The sequence below is a fragment of the Musca domestica genome, unplaced genomic scaffold (assembly GCF_030504385.1).
Source record: "Musca domestica strain aabys unplaced genomic scaffold, Musca_domestica.polishedcontigs.V.1.1 124, whole genome shotgun sequence".
NCBI classification, from domain to species: domain Eukaryota; kingdom Metazoa; phylum Arthropoda; class Insecta; order Diptera; family Muscidae; genus Musca; species Musca domestica.
The window spans coordinates 1,141,084-1,158,368 of record NW_026712162.1 but is presented as its reverse complement, the minus strand read 5'-3'; the positions used below and the strand labels follow the sequence as shown (position 1 = coordinate 1,158,368).

Below are 17,285 nucleotides of genomic sequence, written 5' to 3'. Positions count from 1 at the left end.
TAAAAGAAAAACTTGTAGTGATTCCCACATTTTTTTTTAAACAAAGAGAAAAATACCCAAAAATACTCAAAAAAAAAATGTTAATTTAAGTGTTGAAATACCAAAACAGCAAGAAAAAAAAACCTACTAATACTATTAAATGTTTATAGAAAACTTTTCCCCACAAAAAAAAAAAATACCAAAAAAAAAATGAGAATAACAACAAATGAATTTCACCACTTTGTGTTTGTTTAAGAAGAAGAAGACTGCTTGGCAAGACATATTTAAAATGAAAACAAAAAACATAACCTAAAAAAATAATTCAAATTAAACATTTTCCGAACACCTGAACTTTTATGGATCAACTAAGAGTAGAATGTATTATGTTTAACAAATAACTAAACAATAACATAGACTAAGCCCAAGAGAAGAAGAAGAAGACGAAGAAGAAGAATAATAAAAAAGAGACAACAGAAAATGATAGCAGAAGAAACAACACACGATTAACCAAGAGTCTGTAGTGCTAATGTTAACTATTAAGAAACTCACCATATTAACAGAACAAAAAATTATTAACAAATAAAAAGGAAGTATTAAAAACCAAAAGAATATTCAATAAAAACGAAATATATCTCCCAAAACAATAACCAAACAAAAGCTTTAATCTCTTCTTAACTGGTTTGCAATGGTTTCCAAATGGGGCAATACTAACAACCACCCTTGATGGTATGTGGCTATGCACAATGTAATTTATGGTAATTCATCACATGCTTAATAATACAAAAACACATACTCACCACCTTTATCTCCTGTATTAGTTTTTAGTTTTTTTTTAATGATTTACATATTTAAAAAATTGTTGTTCTTAATATTTATTTAATTTAAGTTATTTCTAGTTATAGCTTCATTTATTAATAAAAAAATATATATAAAATAATAAATAAAAATTATACATAAATAAATATAATAATTAATTTTTATCATAATTTTTAATAATAATATTATTAAAAATAATATTATTACAATTAAAAATTAATATTTAATAATTTTTTATGTAAGACAACAGTTTGTGTTTTGGCCTTTTTAGTACTCAAAATGCACAATTAGTTCAGAAACTTATTAAATCTTACCGAAATACTCAGATTTTCAAGGTCTTAGTTTTTATTCAATTTTTTTCTTTTTCGGAAGGAATAGTAGAGAATTGTGTACCTTATACAGGGTTGCCCATATTCGACGGACCCATGTTTTTTTTTTTTTTTTTTTTTTTTTAAATCAAAGAAAAAAATAAAAATTTGGCGGTTGGCAATGTTAATCATTTAATTTGTTCCAAGTAGATTTGTTTACATCAATTTTTGAATATGATATCTCTCAAATGGCCGCCTCTGGGTGTTGATGACGTATTGTGCCCTTTTTGCTAAATTTTCCATCGTTTTTGCCAACATTTCGGCCGGAATAGCGGCTATTTCTTCACGAATGTTGTCCTTGAGCTCTTCTACGGTCCTTGGCTTGTTAACTTAAACCTTTGACTTCAAATATCCCCACAAGAAGAAGTCAGGCGGCGTCAAATCGGCCGAACGCGGTGGCCAGTCCAAATCACCACTTTTCGACATCAAACGGCCCGGAAACAAATTCTTCAGAAAATCGATTGTTATGCGACTTGTGTGCGGTGGAGCGCCGTCTTGTTGAAACCAGAACTGCCTCATACGCTTTCGACGAATAATTGGCATCACAAAATTGGTCATCATGTCGCGATAACGCTCCTGATTGATGGTAACAGCATGACCATTTTCATTTTGGAAGAAAAACGGCCCAATGACCGTTTTTGCACTAACGCCGCACCAAACTGTGACTTTTTCGTCATGAAGAGGAACTTCTTGAATCTCCTGAGGATTTTCAGTGGCGTAAAAATGGCAATTTTGCTTATTTACGGTCCCATTCAATGTGAAATGGGCTTCATCGGACATGATAATTTTGTTCCAAAATTGCTCGTCATCTTCGGCCATTTCGATGACTCTTTGGGCCCATTCCAATCGACGAGGCTTGTCCGCAGGCAACATTCTTTGCGTCAATTGAATTTTGTACGGCAACAAATGCAAATCAATGCGAATAATCCGTTGTAAAGTGGACCGAGCCATGCCCAACTGCTGAGAACGGCGTTTTTTGGATGTTCTTGGGGACCTCTCAACACTGGCTCGTACGGCAGCGATATTCTCGGCCGATCGCCTTGGTCGACTTTTATATGGCCTCTTCGGATTAGAAAGAGCCTTACCAGTCGAAAATGTTTCGTATAAACGCTTAATGGTGTTCTTAGAAGGCGCACTTCTCACATTTTTTAATGTTTTAAAAGCACGTTGAGTTTTCACAATTGACTTCTTCTGTTGAATGTAAATTTCAACTATTTCAGAGCGCTCGCGTGGCGTGTATTGGTTCATGGTAAAAATCTGCTTGAACTGACGCTTCAAACGCGGTATGTCATTAAGCGATGTGTCAAAAAGTTTGGGGTTGCCAGATGGGTCCGTCGAATATGGGCAACCCTGTACACTTTTTTGAAACCACCTCCATATGCAGCGACCCTAATAACAAAATTTCAGATTTCAAGTACTACCTCTTCACCCAATACCAAATTGTACCAAATATAGTACTATTTAGTACTTTTCGTGCAAGTGTAGTACACATTTCCAAATCTCTTTATCACAAACCCATCACCAACGGGGCCCCAATACAAAATTTCGAAATTCCAGCTTCATCTATCCACCTTAAACCAAACTGTTCCAATTGTAGTACCATTTAGTACAGTTTTCACACTTAGTACATATTTTCAAAACCATCTTCTTATGTCAAGATTACTTTTCAACTTTGACTCTCGTATCAAATTTCAAATTTTTAGCTCTATCCGTTCACGTAATACCAAATGGTAACATTTTAGAAGTTTTGTACCATTGTTAGACCTTTTCGTACCCTTAAACCTCGAATTTCCAATAACGCTTTGGTACATCTATTTTGCACTCAGTCTGTGACTCTCATTCCAAATTTCAGAATTCTAGCTCAATCCGTTTGTCCAATACAAATTATTCAATATTCAGTACATTTTAGTACTTTTTGTACATTTCCAAACTCACGAATTTCCATTTGAAACTTAGCCATTTCACACTTCTATGTACCAAATCGGACCCTTTGGCAAAATTTATATTTATTTATCCACTTATTTATGTAATAATTTAGTTTTTTTTTTTTTTGTTTTTTTTTATGTTAATTTGTATATGTTTTTTTTATACCCTCCACCATACTATGGAGGGTATATTAACTTTGTCATTCCGTTTGTAACTCCTCGAAATACTCATGTCAGACCCAACAAAGTTTATATATTCTTGATCAGCGTAAAATTCTAAGTCGATTTAGCGATGTCCGTCCGTCTGTCTGTCTGTCTGTTGTAATCACGCTATATTTCGAATGAATTGAGATAGATGGCTAAAATTTTGCACACATGTTTATTTTTTCAGTAGGCAGGTTAAGTTCGTAAATGGGCCATGTAGGTCCACGTCTTCGTATAGCCCCCATATAACGGTACCTCCGGATAATCGGTATTTTGATGATTTTAGGGTCATTTTTCACCGGCATTGTTTCAAATTTGGTATTTGAAGTTCAAAATGGATACTACACCCTAAGACAGAAAATTGTCTGTGCAGGTCCTCGTCTTCGTATAGCCCCCATATAACGGTACCTCCCTATATTCGGTATTTTGATGATTTTAGCGACATTATTCACCGGAATTGTTTCAAATTTGGTATTTGAAATTCGTAATGAATACTACAGTCTGTGACAGAAAATTGTCTGTGCGGGTCCAGGTCTTCGTATAGGCCCCGTATATCAGTACCTCCCTATATTCTGTATTTTGATGATTTTAGCGACATTATTCACCGGAATTGTTTCAAAATTGGTATTTGAAGTTCGTAATGAATAGTACAGTCTGTGACAGAAAATTGTCTGTGCGGGTCCAGGTCTTCGTATAGGCCCCATATATCAGTACCTCCCCATATTCGGTATTTTGACGATTTTAGGTACAATACCCACCGAAATTGTTTGAAATGTGGTGTTTGAAGTTCGTAGTGGATGCTAAAGCCTGTGACAGAAAATTGTCTATGCTGGTCCAGGTCTTTGCACAGCTGCAATTTAACGGCACTTCCTTATATACGATATTTTGATGATTTTAGCTACATTATTCACCGTTTATTTCAAGTTTCCAATTTGAATATGGTAATGGCTTATGACAAACAATGCCTATGTATGTCCACGTCGTATAGACCCCAATATAACGGCTATATTCGGTATTTTTAAAATTTTAACAGAATTTTTTAAGGATTTTATTTTTTAAAAATTTCCAAATTCGTTGCAAATGGTGGAGGGTATTAAAAGTTCGGCCCGGCCGAACTTAGTGCTTTTTAACTTGTTTATTTTTTAATTATTTTTACGTACCTCTTTAATATATATTATTAACGTATTTATTGCTTATTTACAGTAAATATTACTATTTTTTTTTTTGTATTATTTCTTTTGTATTAAGTAGTATTATTTCATTTTTTATTATTAATTTATCATTATATATGATTTTTTTTATTTTTAAATTTTTAACCCATTGATTTTTTATATTTCACTGTTTTTTATTTTAGGTCATTTATATATATTTTTTTTGGATTTTTTATATTTTCATAATTAATAATTTAGTTTTCCTCATTTATAATTTTTTTTTAATTTTCATTCACTTTTGCAAACTTCCACATTCATTTTTTCAGCGATTCCCCAAAATCTTCGCACTCAAAAACTCTGCATATTGCCAAAAACTCCAACTGCTCGCCAGCTGAAGACAGGCTTTGTTCGAATGGGCCCAAATCATGTGGATCGTGCCAAAGTCTACCCTATGACAAACAACACGACTACTTGAAATCATTGACTCTCAAGAGAAACCACCTCAATCGCCCATTATCACTTCAGAACAATAAAAACCACACCTTGCCATCCACTTCTACAAATGGTCATACGAAGCACCCTAATATATCAACTGTTAAGGTCAATGTAAACAATAATGATACTGCCACATTCTCATCATCTTGCACTGAAGAAAAATCACCAGTTGGACCTTTTTCACCAGGCTCTGCACTAACAAAAACACGTTCCTCAAACAATATCTCTCAGTGGACATTGCTGTGCAAAAATGCCACAGCTTCAACTTTTTCGCTCTCAGCAACATCTGCCGCAGCCAAATCTCAAACAACTGTTTATCACAATGGCGGCGACAATGAGAATGGCTGCAGTGCAACACCAACTCCTCGTCATACCCTTGTCAATGTCAACTCGACCATGAACTCATCCCAACTGCGACCGCCATCGTTAATGTCCGGAACTATGTTGACAGACACACCTCGTGTCATTCCACTGGCTGCAACATCTTTGGTGTTTTTAGGTGATTGTGAAATGTCAGTGACACCAAAACGGAACGACTTGGGTGATGAAGTTGATGGAGCAACCAGTGACATTTCTGAGAAACTGCAGGATAATGTGGCAATCGCTGGTATGTGTGATAATGGTGCTGCCAACTTGAAAGTCGACATTGGAACAAGGTAAGTTAATAGGTCAGAGCCCTAAAAATAGTTTCTTGTGAATTCAAAGCCACGATCCTCAATGTCCTTAAAAAAAATTACTAAAAGATTTTCAGTATACGTTCTTTTATACCCTCAGCCATATGGCTAGAGATGGTATACAGGGTTGCCCATATTCGACGGACCCATCTGGCAACGACATAACTTTGGACAGAGATGCCACATCGCTTAATGACATACTGCGTTTGAAGCGTCAGTCCAAGCAGATTTATACCATGAACCAATACACGCCACGCGAGCGCTCTGAAATAGTTGAAATTTACATTCAACAGAAGAAGTCAATTGTGAAAACTCAACGTACTTTTAAAACATTAACAAGTTAAAAAGCAGTAAGTTCGGCCGGGCCGAACTTTCAATACCCTCCACCATTTGCAACGAATTTGGAAATTTTCAAAAAATAAAATCCTTAAAAAATTCTGTTAAAATTTTAAAAATACCGAATATAGCCGTTATATTGGGGTCTATACGACGTGGACATACATATGCATAGTTTGTCATAAGCCATTACCATATTCAAATTCGAAACTAGACCCGCACCGACAATTTTCTGTCACAGACTGCAGTTCCCATAACGAACTTCAAATACCAAATGTTAAACAATTCCGGTGAATAATGTCGCTAAAATCATCAAAATACCGAACATAGCGAGGTGCCGTTATATGGGGGCTATACGAAGACGTGGACCTGCACAGACACTTTTCAGTCTTAGGGTGTAGTATCCATTTAGAACTTCAAATACCAAATTTGAAACAATTCCGGTGAATAACGTCGCTAAAATCATCAAAATACCGAATATAGGGGGGTTACCGTTATACGGGAGCTGTATGAAAACGTGGACCTACATGGCCCATTTACGAACTTAACCTGCCTACTGGAAAAATAAACATGTGTGCAAAATTTTAGCCATCTATCTCAATTCATTCGAAAGATAGCGTGATTACAACAGACAGACGGACAGACAGACAGACGGACAAACAGACAGACAGACGGACATCGCTAAATCGACTTAGAATTTTACGCTGATCAAGAATATATGTACTTTGTTGGGTCTGACATGAGTATTTCGAGGAGTTACAAACGGAATGACAAAGTTAATATACCCTCCATAGTATGGTGGAGGGTATAAAAAATGTGAGAAGTGCACCTTCTAAGAACACCATTAAGCGTTTATACGAAAAATTTTCGACTGGTAAGGCTCTTTCTAATCCGAAGAGGCCATATAAAAGTCGACCAAGGCGATCGGCTGAGAATATCGCTGCCGTACGAGCCAGTGTTGAGAGGTCCCCAAGAACATCCCAAAAACGCCGTTCTCAGCAGTTGGGCATGGCTCGGTCCACTTTACAATGGATTATTCGCATTGATTTGCATTTGTTCTCGTACAAAATTCAATTGACGCAAAGAATGTTGCCTGCGGACAAGCCTCGTCGATTGGAATGGGCCCAAAGGTCCGTCGAATATGGGCAACCCTGTATAACATTTGATACGGGTTTAGACCCTAGATCTCTTTGAACCAAATCCGTTTCAGGATATTTGGAGACGATCTAGCGATGTTCGTCTGTCCGTCTGGTTGGTGGCACATAACTCTTAAATGGAGTATCGGATTTGGTCCAAACTTGGTACATCCTAACATTATTATCAAACTTAGATCGAGTCCGGCGGTGCACTCTTTCTTATATCTGCCCCACAAAGGGTCACAATTTTAAAAATCTATGAACCTCATAAAACACGATATTAACATCTGATTCAATTCAGACTTGGCACATCTCAATATTTTCATTAACACAAGACACAAGGTATAAAGATGGTAGAGATCGGACCATTCCTTCTAGTACCTCCCCCACAAAGGGTCAACATTTTGGAAAAACCAAAACGATCATAAAATCCGAAATTAGAATCCGGTTCTCTTTATATTTCACACATTCCATTATTTCTACTATCACAAGATATGCTGTGAAGATGGGATATATCGGTCCACTCCATCTGGTATCTCCTCCACAAAGGGTCAAAATTTTGAATATCCATGAGCTCATAAAACGCGAAATTAACATTCGATTCCATTCAGACTTAGCTCATCTCAATATTTCCATCAACACAAGATGTGTTATAAATATGGTAGAGATCGGACCATTCCTTCTGGTCCCCCCCCCGCAAAGGGTCAACATTTTGGAATAACCAAAACGATCATAAAATCCGAAATAAGAATCCAATTATTTTTACTAGCACAAGATATGTTGTGAAAATGGCGCACTTCTTCTGGTACTTTTTTGAAAAAAAACTCCCTTCAAATTTCTCACATCCAAACATTTTTGCTAACGCAAAATTACTTGTTGAGATGATAGATATCTGCCAACCCTTTCTGGTACCAAACCCACAAGGGGTCACAATTTCCAATACTGTCATAACTTGCGAAACAAGTCGGCGACCAGAAATCTGATATAAATATGTAATTTATCGGAATTTATGATTTCGTAGAAAATTGGATATAAATATTCGATTTCCCTTAAACTTTTGTACATACCAATATTTTTATCTGTATTAGATAAAATGGAATATTTCGGTCCGCTGTATCTGATACCTCATATTTCCACATTTTCCAACAATTTTTACGATATTGTCTAAATATGACACGTTGTAATATTTATATCAGACTTAGGTCAGATACAAATTGGGCAATATTGCCCAACTGCTTCGGAACCTCCCCCATAAAGGATCAACAGTTAGAATAATCATAACTCAAGGCTGGGAGTATACATCTGATAACATGTTATTATATATCCTTCATTGTTCAATATTCGTTGAATATTCTTAAATTGTTTAAAAAATCTTTGTAAATAGTAATTTAATTGTAAATAGCCAATCCACACCAAAGGTGTTCAAAAATATTTTTTACTAAAATTTAAAAAAAAAAAAACATAAATTTTAAAAAGTTTCTTAAAAAGTCCCTATTTTTGTCTTTAAAAACTGGAATGAAGGTTCTTGAAAAATAGTGCTAACATTTTTTTATTTATTTCTTCGGTTCCTCTTTTATTAAGCTTACGATCTCGACACTTGTGTAAAAAAAGCTTTTTGTCATAGAAGTTATTTTTAAAATAACTTCTGGGAAGAATATCTTAGGAAAAAAAACAAGGGAACTGATGAGGATTGGTACCTCTTTCCGAAACCTAGGTATTCCCTGCCTTACCCTCTGGTAAACATTACCACCGTTCTCCACTAATAAACAAACGTTATTTTTATAAAAACAACAATAAAGGGATTAAGCCTGACCATTTTGCATCAACAAAATTCCTAACATTCCTCGAAAATATTTTATATTAAATTCGATACCTGCAATTCTTGTAATTCTTGAAAAAAATCCCTGAAAAACGAAAAGAATGTCCTTGAAAAAATATTTCTTAGAGTCCTTTAAAACATTTTCCAAAAATGTCTACACCTATTTTCCCCAAAAACTACACTCATGAATATTCCTAAAACACAAATATTTTTAATGGTGCTTGAAAATATTTTCTCAAAAATTCTATGATTATGATTCTCCCTTAAAAGTTCTAAGAAATAAATATATGGTAAAGTACGCATGGGTTTTATCCTCCCAATTTTTTTATAAATTACAATCTATGAAAATAATTAAAAAATGGAATTACTTTTTCATACACTTAACCGCAAAACTCTTGAATAAAAATGTTACACAAAATTAAATGAAATTCATTGAAATGTTCTTTGGGAATTAGAAAATTGCTATGTTCGTGACATACATAATTACACATGCATATGTATACATGTATACACACATCCATACATAAATTCCCGTGCGCCCATACCCATCTCTCTCTCTCTCTCATAATGAACTTAATTGAAATTCTCCGAAAGTAATTCATTCACGTGAACCATTCTCAAACTCTCTGTGTGAAATGAAGAAGAAGATTGATATGTTACAACAAAAATTATTAAGAAAATCCATCAAGGATTCCCTCCTTTTTTTCCACTTCATATAGAATTCATAAATTGAAACAGCTTGCCGGCCACATCTTTACTATATTTTTTGATCCCAAACATATATCTACAGACATTATTCTCACTCACTGCTACATGAATAACATACAAATGAAATGGCAACACACACGCACGCACACTCACACAAAGAAGGAGAAAAAGACGAAGAAGAAGAAATATTTATTGTGAATTAAACAAAACGATTTCTAAATGGACACCAACTGGGTCTTGGCATGCAAACACATATTTTTGGTTAGGCCAGTTTGGCGTATGTATTTAACAAAATAGAAAACCAATTAGTAATAAATACTTAAATAGGCGGCAGAAGAAACTTAACTTCAAAACCAGTAAACAAAGTCTTAAAGTCGGGCGGTCCGACTTTATGATACCCTACACCACTTTGCTAATTTAGTAGAGCTCCGCATAACAATTAAAAGTTTTTATGGGAGAATTCAATCATACACGCTATGATTATAATTATAATTTAAGGTTCAAAGGACTAAATATGCCGAAACATTTGTATCTTTTAAATTCGGACTTGTATTGCCCATTTGGTGCACAATTAATTTGAAATCGGATAAAAATATATATGGGAGCTATATCCAAATCTGAACCAATCTTCACAAAATTTGGCAAAGATATTTCTGAGCTGTATTTCATATATTTCTCCAAATATCGTCGTTACGGAGTGCATATTACGGCTGTGGGTAACAAATATAACAAATCGGATGAACAGTATATATGGGAGCTATAGCTATATCTGAACCGATCTTCAACAAATTTGACATACTAGTTTCTAGACTCAATTCGGTCCCATTTGGGCAAATATTAGACGTTTGGTGCACAATTAAAGGTAAATCGGACGAAGTTATATATGGGAGCTATATCCAAATCTGAACCGATTTCGATAAAATTTAGCAAATGTATTTCTGAGCTGTATTTGATATAATTCCCAAATATATTGTTGTTACAGAGTGCATATTACGGCTGCGGAAGACAAAAATGACAAATCGGATGAACAATATATATGGGAGCTATAGCTATATTTGAACCGATTTCGATCAAATTTGGCATACTTATTTTAAGGTCCATTCTGATCGTACGTGCAAAATTCCATACTATTCGGACTGATATTACACGTTTGGTGCACAATAAAAGGCAAATCGGACGAAGATATATATGGGAGCTATATCTAAATTTTGACCGATTATCTCCAATTTCAATGGGGTTCGTCCTTGGGCTAAACAAATGATTTGTGCAAAATTTCATCTGGATAGGGCAATACATGCGAACTGTACTTTGTTTACATGGACAGACGGACGGACGGACGGACATGCATAAATCGACTCAGAATGTGATTTTATGCAGATCATCAAAAGGAACTATGGGTCTATCTCGTTTCCTTTTGCCTGTTACAAACAAATGCACAAAGACATAATACCTTGACCTCCTTGTGGTGTAGGGTATAAAAAAATCGGCAGCTTATGTTTTACAGGAGGTCTTAATAAGCATAGAACTTTTAAGATAATAATTTCAGGGTCTTTTAGGAATATTTTCAAAGACTATTAGGATCTTTAAAAATTAAAATTTAAAAATTATCCTGAACGTCATTGAACAATATTAGTGAAAGTATTTCAATACAACTTTCTTATAAATCCATGATTATTAAATTGGTACCCCTTAAAAAAATGGTTAATACTTCCACGCCATCAAGGACTGTAAGTGTCAAAGCCCTTACCGAAATTTCTTGAACATACATTTTTTATATTTTTTTTTTTCAAAAGTCTACACTCTTAGAGTCCCTGAAAGATATCCCTTACAATCTTAAGAATTGTCTAAGCTATCTAAGTTCACACATATGGCCTCTAAAGCAATATACAGGGTTGTCCATATTCGACGGACCCATCTGGCAACGCCATAACTTTTGACAGAGATATCACATCGCTTAATGACATACCGCGTTTGAAGCGTCGTCGCGAACGCTCTGAAATTTACATTCAACAGAAGAAGTCAATTGTGAAAACTCAACGTGCTTTTAAAACATTAAAAAATGTGAGAAGTGCGCCTTCTAAGAACACCATTAAGCGTTTATACGAAACATTTTCGACTGGTAAGGCTCTTTCTAATCCGAAGAGGCCATATAAAAGTCGACCAAGGCGATCGGCCGAGAATATCGCTGCCGTACGAGCCAGTGTTGAGAGGGCCCCAAGAACATCCCAAAAACGCCGTTCTCAGCAGTTGGGCATGGCTCGGTCCACTTTACAAGGGATTATTCGCATTGATTTGCATTTGTTGCCGTACAAAATTCAATTGACGCAAAGAGTCCAAAGAGTCATCGAAATGGCCGAAGATGACGAGCAATTTTGGAACAAAATTATCATGTCCGATGAAGCCCATTTCACATTGAATGGGACCGTAAATAAGCAAAATTGCCGTTTTTACGCCACTGAAAATCCTCAGGAGATTCAAGAAGTGCCTCTTCATGACGAAAAAGTCACAGTTTGGTGCGGTGTTACTGCGAAAACGGTCATTGGGCCGTTTTTCTTCCAAAATGAAAATGGCCATGCTGTTACCATCAATCAGGAGCGTTATCGCGACATGATGACCAATTTTGTGATGCCAATTTTGTGATGCCAATTCGTCGAAAGCGTATGAGGCAGTTCTGGTTTGAACAAGACGGCGCTCCACCGCACAGAAGTCGCATAACAATCGATTTTCTGAAGAATTTGTTTCCGGGCCGTTTGATGTCGAAAAGTGGTGATTTGGACTGGCCACCGCGTTCGCCCGATTTGACGCCGCCAGACTTCTTCTTGTGGGGATATTTGAAGTCAAAGGTTTACGTTAACAAGCCAAGGACCGTAGAAGAGCTCAAGGACAACATTCGTGAAGAAATAGCCGCTATCCCGGCCGAAATGTTGGCAAAAACGATGGAAAATGCAGCAAAAAGGGCACAATACGTCATCAACTCCAGAGGCGGCCATTTCAGAGATATCATATTCAAAAATTTATGTAAACAAATCTACTTGGAACAAATTAAATGATTAACATTGCCAACCGCCAAATTTTTGTTTTTTTCTTTGATTAAAAAAAAAAAAAAAACATTCGTCCGTCGAATATGGGCAACGCTGTAATTGTTTATAAGTGCGGTTGTAAGATTTAGAAGATTTTCCAAAATAATTTTAGTTTTATTTAATTCTTTGGTTCCTCTTCTATTGAGCTTACATTTGGTAAAAAAAAGGTTTTTTTTCTCATAGAAGATTTTTTAATAACTTCTGTCGAGAATATCCCAGACAAAAAAAAAGGGAACTGATGAGGATTGGTGGCTCTTTCCGAAACCTAGGTTTTGTAACAACAAAGTACTATGGTATCCCGAACAAACAAAGCCAACACTATTCTAATTCCCAATAATCTCAAAGTCCTTGATAATATCTTGGTAATACATTTTTCTCAAATGCCCTTAAATATATTTCATTAAAAGTCAAAGCTTATGTACTCGAAGGACTCTAAAAATATTTGTTTCAAAATCCACTCCTTTGGCATTGAAGATCCTTAAAATATTTTCTTAAAATCCACACTTATGTGCCCAAAGGTTCTAATGTGTTCGACGATTCTTCAAATTTTTTGAAAAATCAACGCTTAAGTTTTCGAATTTCTTTACAAATAAATTTTTGAAAGTCCACTGCAATAGACATCCATAATATTTTCCTAGAAGTCCTTAAAAATATCTGCCTAAAAAGTCCAGGATTATGAGCCCCAGAATTCTCAGAACATATTCCAGGAAAACCACGCATTTGATCTCGAAAATCCTTTAATATATTTCCTTAAAATCCCCACTTTTGTCCCCCAAGGTCCCCAAACATATTTTGTAAGGTTCACTGAAATATTTTTATACCCTCCACCTTGTAACATCCCTAAATATTCATCGTAGAGCCCATATGTTATATATATTCATAATCAGCATAAAATTCTAAGATGATTTAACTATGTCCGTCTGTCTGTTGAAATCACTATACATCGCACATTATTTGACAAAGAGTTCAAAATTTAGCAGAAAAATTTGTATTTTGTCTAGGATGGTTGAAATCGCAAATGAAATATATTGGTCCACGTTTTGGTATAGTTCCTATATAACGGTACCTCCCGAAACTCCATATTTTGCCCAATTTTTTCCGATTTTTCAGAAAATTGGTATTTGTAGGTCATAATGGGTCCTAGTTCGTGTGGCGAAACATTGTATATATAGGTCCACGTTTTGGTATAGCTCCCATATAACGATACCTCCCAATATTCGGTATTTTGATGATTTTTGCCACATTTTTCCACGAATATGTCTAAAAATTGGTATTTGTTGGTCATAATGGGTCCTAATGTTTCCTTTACACTAAGGTGGAGGGTATTAAAAATTCGGACCGGCCGAACTTAATAATTTTTTTTTACTTCTTTAAAATCATATCTAGATCCTAGAAATCAACAATGACCTAAACATCAAATTTCAGGGTTCAAGCCCTATACATTCATTCAACGACAAATTAGGTACCATTTAATACTTTTCGAACAATCATAGTATGCACTCCCAAATCCGACACCTTTTCTCAAAACTATATAGCACCGGTAGCCTCCATATCAAAATTTTAGAATTCCAGCTCTATCCTAAAACCTAATTCTTAATTTATTACCAAACTTTTCTCTCTCTCCACCCTAGACACCAACAGTGACCTCTATACCAAATATCAGAATTCCATCTCTAAGTCCAACACCCAACGGCACATTTTGCAGTGTTTGACCTCTTTCTCTCATCCCTTCACCCACTGAAAAATTTTGTATAATTTGATTCTTTTCGCACAGTTGAAGTACGCATTTTCAAAAAAAATCTCCATCTCAACTTCGGACACCAAATTTCAGGATGCCAGCTCTGTAATTTCCACCATTACCGAAAATAGTATGATTTAGTACAATTATGGTACGCATATTCAAAACCACTTACTTGTCTCAACCGCAGACACCAACAGTGATATCCACATTAAATTTCAGGATTTCAGCTCTATTCCTTCAATTAGTACAATTTAGTACTTCTCGTGCAACTATAGTACACATTTCCAAAACGGCCTTCATATCTTAATTCCAAATGCCAACTGGGACCTTAATATAAATTTTCGAGATTCCAGCTCTATTCCTTCACCCAATACCAAATTTAGTACCATTTAGTACTTTTCAAACAATTATAGAACAGATTTACAAAACCACCTCCATACCCCAATTTCAGATACCAAATAAAACCAAATTTGAGGATTTCAGCCCCATCCCCTCACCCAACAACAAATGATACTTTTCGTACAAATATAGGACGAATTCCTTAGCCAGATTTACACGACCACCTCCATATCCCAATTTCAGATACCAACAGAGATCTCAAAACCAAATTTGAGGATTTTAGGCCCATTCCCTCATCCATTAACAAATGATACTTTTCGTACAAATATAGGACGAATTCCTAAGCCAGATTTACAAGACCACCTCCATATCCCAATTTCAGATACCAACAAAGATCTCAAAACCAAATTTGAGGATTTCAGCCCTATCCCCTCGCCCAACAACAAATGATACTTTTCGTACAAATATAGGACGCATTCCTAAGCCACAGACACCAACAGTGACATCTACATCAAATTTCAGTGTTTTAGCTCTATTCTTTTCTCCAATATAAAATTCAGTACTATTTAGTACTTTTCGTACGAATATAGCACATATTTCCGAAAAAAAAACTACATATCTCAATTCGAGATACCAACAGAGAACTCAATACCAAATTTGAGGATTCCAGCCCTATCCCTTCACCAAATAACAAATTTAATACAATTAGGTACTTTTCGTACAAATATAGGACGCATTTCGAAACCACCTGCATGTCTCAATTCCAGATACCAACAGAGATCTCAAACCCCAATTTGAGGATTCCAGCCCTATCCACTCACCCAACAACAAATTTTGTACCATATGGTACTTTTCGTACAAATATAGGACGCATTTCCTCTATTCTTTTCTCCAATATAAAATTCAGTACTATTTAGTACTTTTCGTACGAATATAGCACATATTTCCGAAAAAAAACTACATATCTCAATTCGAGATACCAACAGAGAACTCAATACCAAATTTGAGGATTCCAGCCCTATCCCTTCACCAAATAACAAATTTAATACAATTAGGTACTTTTCGTACAAATATAGGACGCATTTCGAAACCACCTGCATGTCTCAATTCCAGATACCAACAGAGATCTCAAACCCCAATTTGAGGATTCCAGCCCTATCCCCTCACCCAACAACAAATTTTGTACCATATGGTAATTTTCGTACAAATATAGGACGCATTTCCTAAGCCCACCAACAACCACGCCCACATCACAAGTGACATCTATATCCAATACCAAATACGAACAGAAATCTCAATACCAAATTTTGAGGATTCCAGTCTTATTCCTTCACCAAATAATAAATTTAGTACCACTTAGTACTTTTCGTACAATCATAGTACATATTTCCAAAGCCACCTGCATATTTCAATTCCAGATACGCACAGAGATCTCAATATCAAATTTGAGTATGCCTGATCTATCCTTTCACCTAATACCAACGATAGTACCATTCAGTACTTTTCGTACAATTATAGTACACATTTCTGAAACCAACATCATATTAGGGTCGATGTTCGCGTGTAACAGCAACAGCCAGAAAAGGTGTGCGAAAGATTTTCTATATATACAGGGTTGCCCATATTCGTCGGACCTTTGGGCCCTTTGGGTCCATTCCAATCTACGAGGCTTGTCCGCAGGCAACATTCTTCGCGTCAATTGAATTTTGTACGGGAACAAATGCAAATCAATGCGAATAATCCGTTGTAAAGTGGACCGAGCCATGCCCAACTGCTGAGAACGGTGTTTTTGGGATGTTCTTGAGGACCTCTAAACACTGGCTCTTACGGCAGCGATATTCTCGGCCGATCGCCTTGGTCGACTTTTATATGGCCTCTTCGGATTAGAAAGAGCCTTACCAGTCGAAAATTTTTCGTATAAACGCTTAATGGTGTTCTTAGTAGGCGCACTTCTCACATTTTTTAATGTTTTAAAAGCACGTTGAGTTTTCACAATTGACTTCTTCTGTTGAATGTAAATTTCAACTATTTCAGAGCGCTCGCGTGGCGTGTATTGGTTCATGGTAAAAATCTGCTTGGACTGACGCTTCAAACGCGGTATGTCATTAAGCGATGTAACATCTCTGTCAAAAGTTATGGCGTCGCCAGATGGGTCCGTCGAATATGGGCAACCCTGTAATACCTGTAGAGAGATGTATGTCTATAGAGTACAGAAAACTATGGCCTGTAAAGGGCTTAGTATCTTTAGAGAATCAGTGAAAGGAAGACTATGTATACAAGTCTTCCTTAAAATTCTATAACTCCTTTAGTAGATGCTTACATTTTTTTTTTTTTTTTTTTTTTTTTTTTTTTTTTTTTTTTCGTTCGTTCCCACGCCTCTCACTCCCACCCCTGCCGACCGAGGGGGCGACCTCCCCATACGTAGGGAGCGCGTACACACCAAAGACCGGGAATGGTGGGTTAGTTGTGAGTTAGTGGTGCCAGCTACAGTCAAGTACATCAGCCGGCAAAGTA

The 17,285-nt window shown here is 35.9% G+C and overlaps 1 protein-coding gene across 1 annotated transcript in view; it reads left to right on the top strand.

Moving 5' to 3' along the window:
• Nucleotides 1-5,665, top strand: part of LOC131800714 (serine-rich adhesin for platelets-like) — a 246,346-nt gene extending 240,681 nt beyond the window's left edge. The window contains exons 6-7 of the mRNA XM_059118394.1: nucleotides 4,770-5,594; nucleotides 5,644-5,665. Of these exons, the coding sequence (XP_058974377.1) occupies nucleotides 4,770-5,594; nucleotides 5,644-5,665 (847 nt within the window). The remainder of the gene's footprint in view (nucleotides 1-4,769; nucleotides 5,595-5,643) is intronic.
• The last annotated feature ends 11,620 nt before the right edge of the window (nucleotides 5,666-17,285 follow it).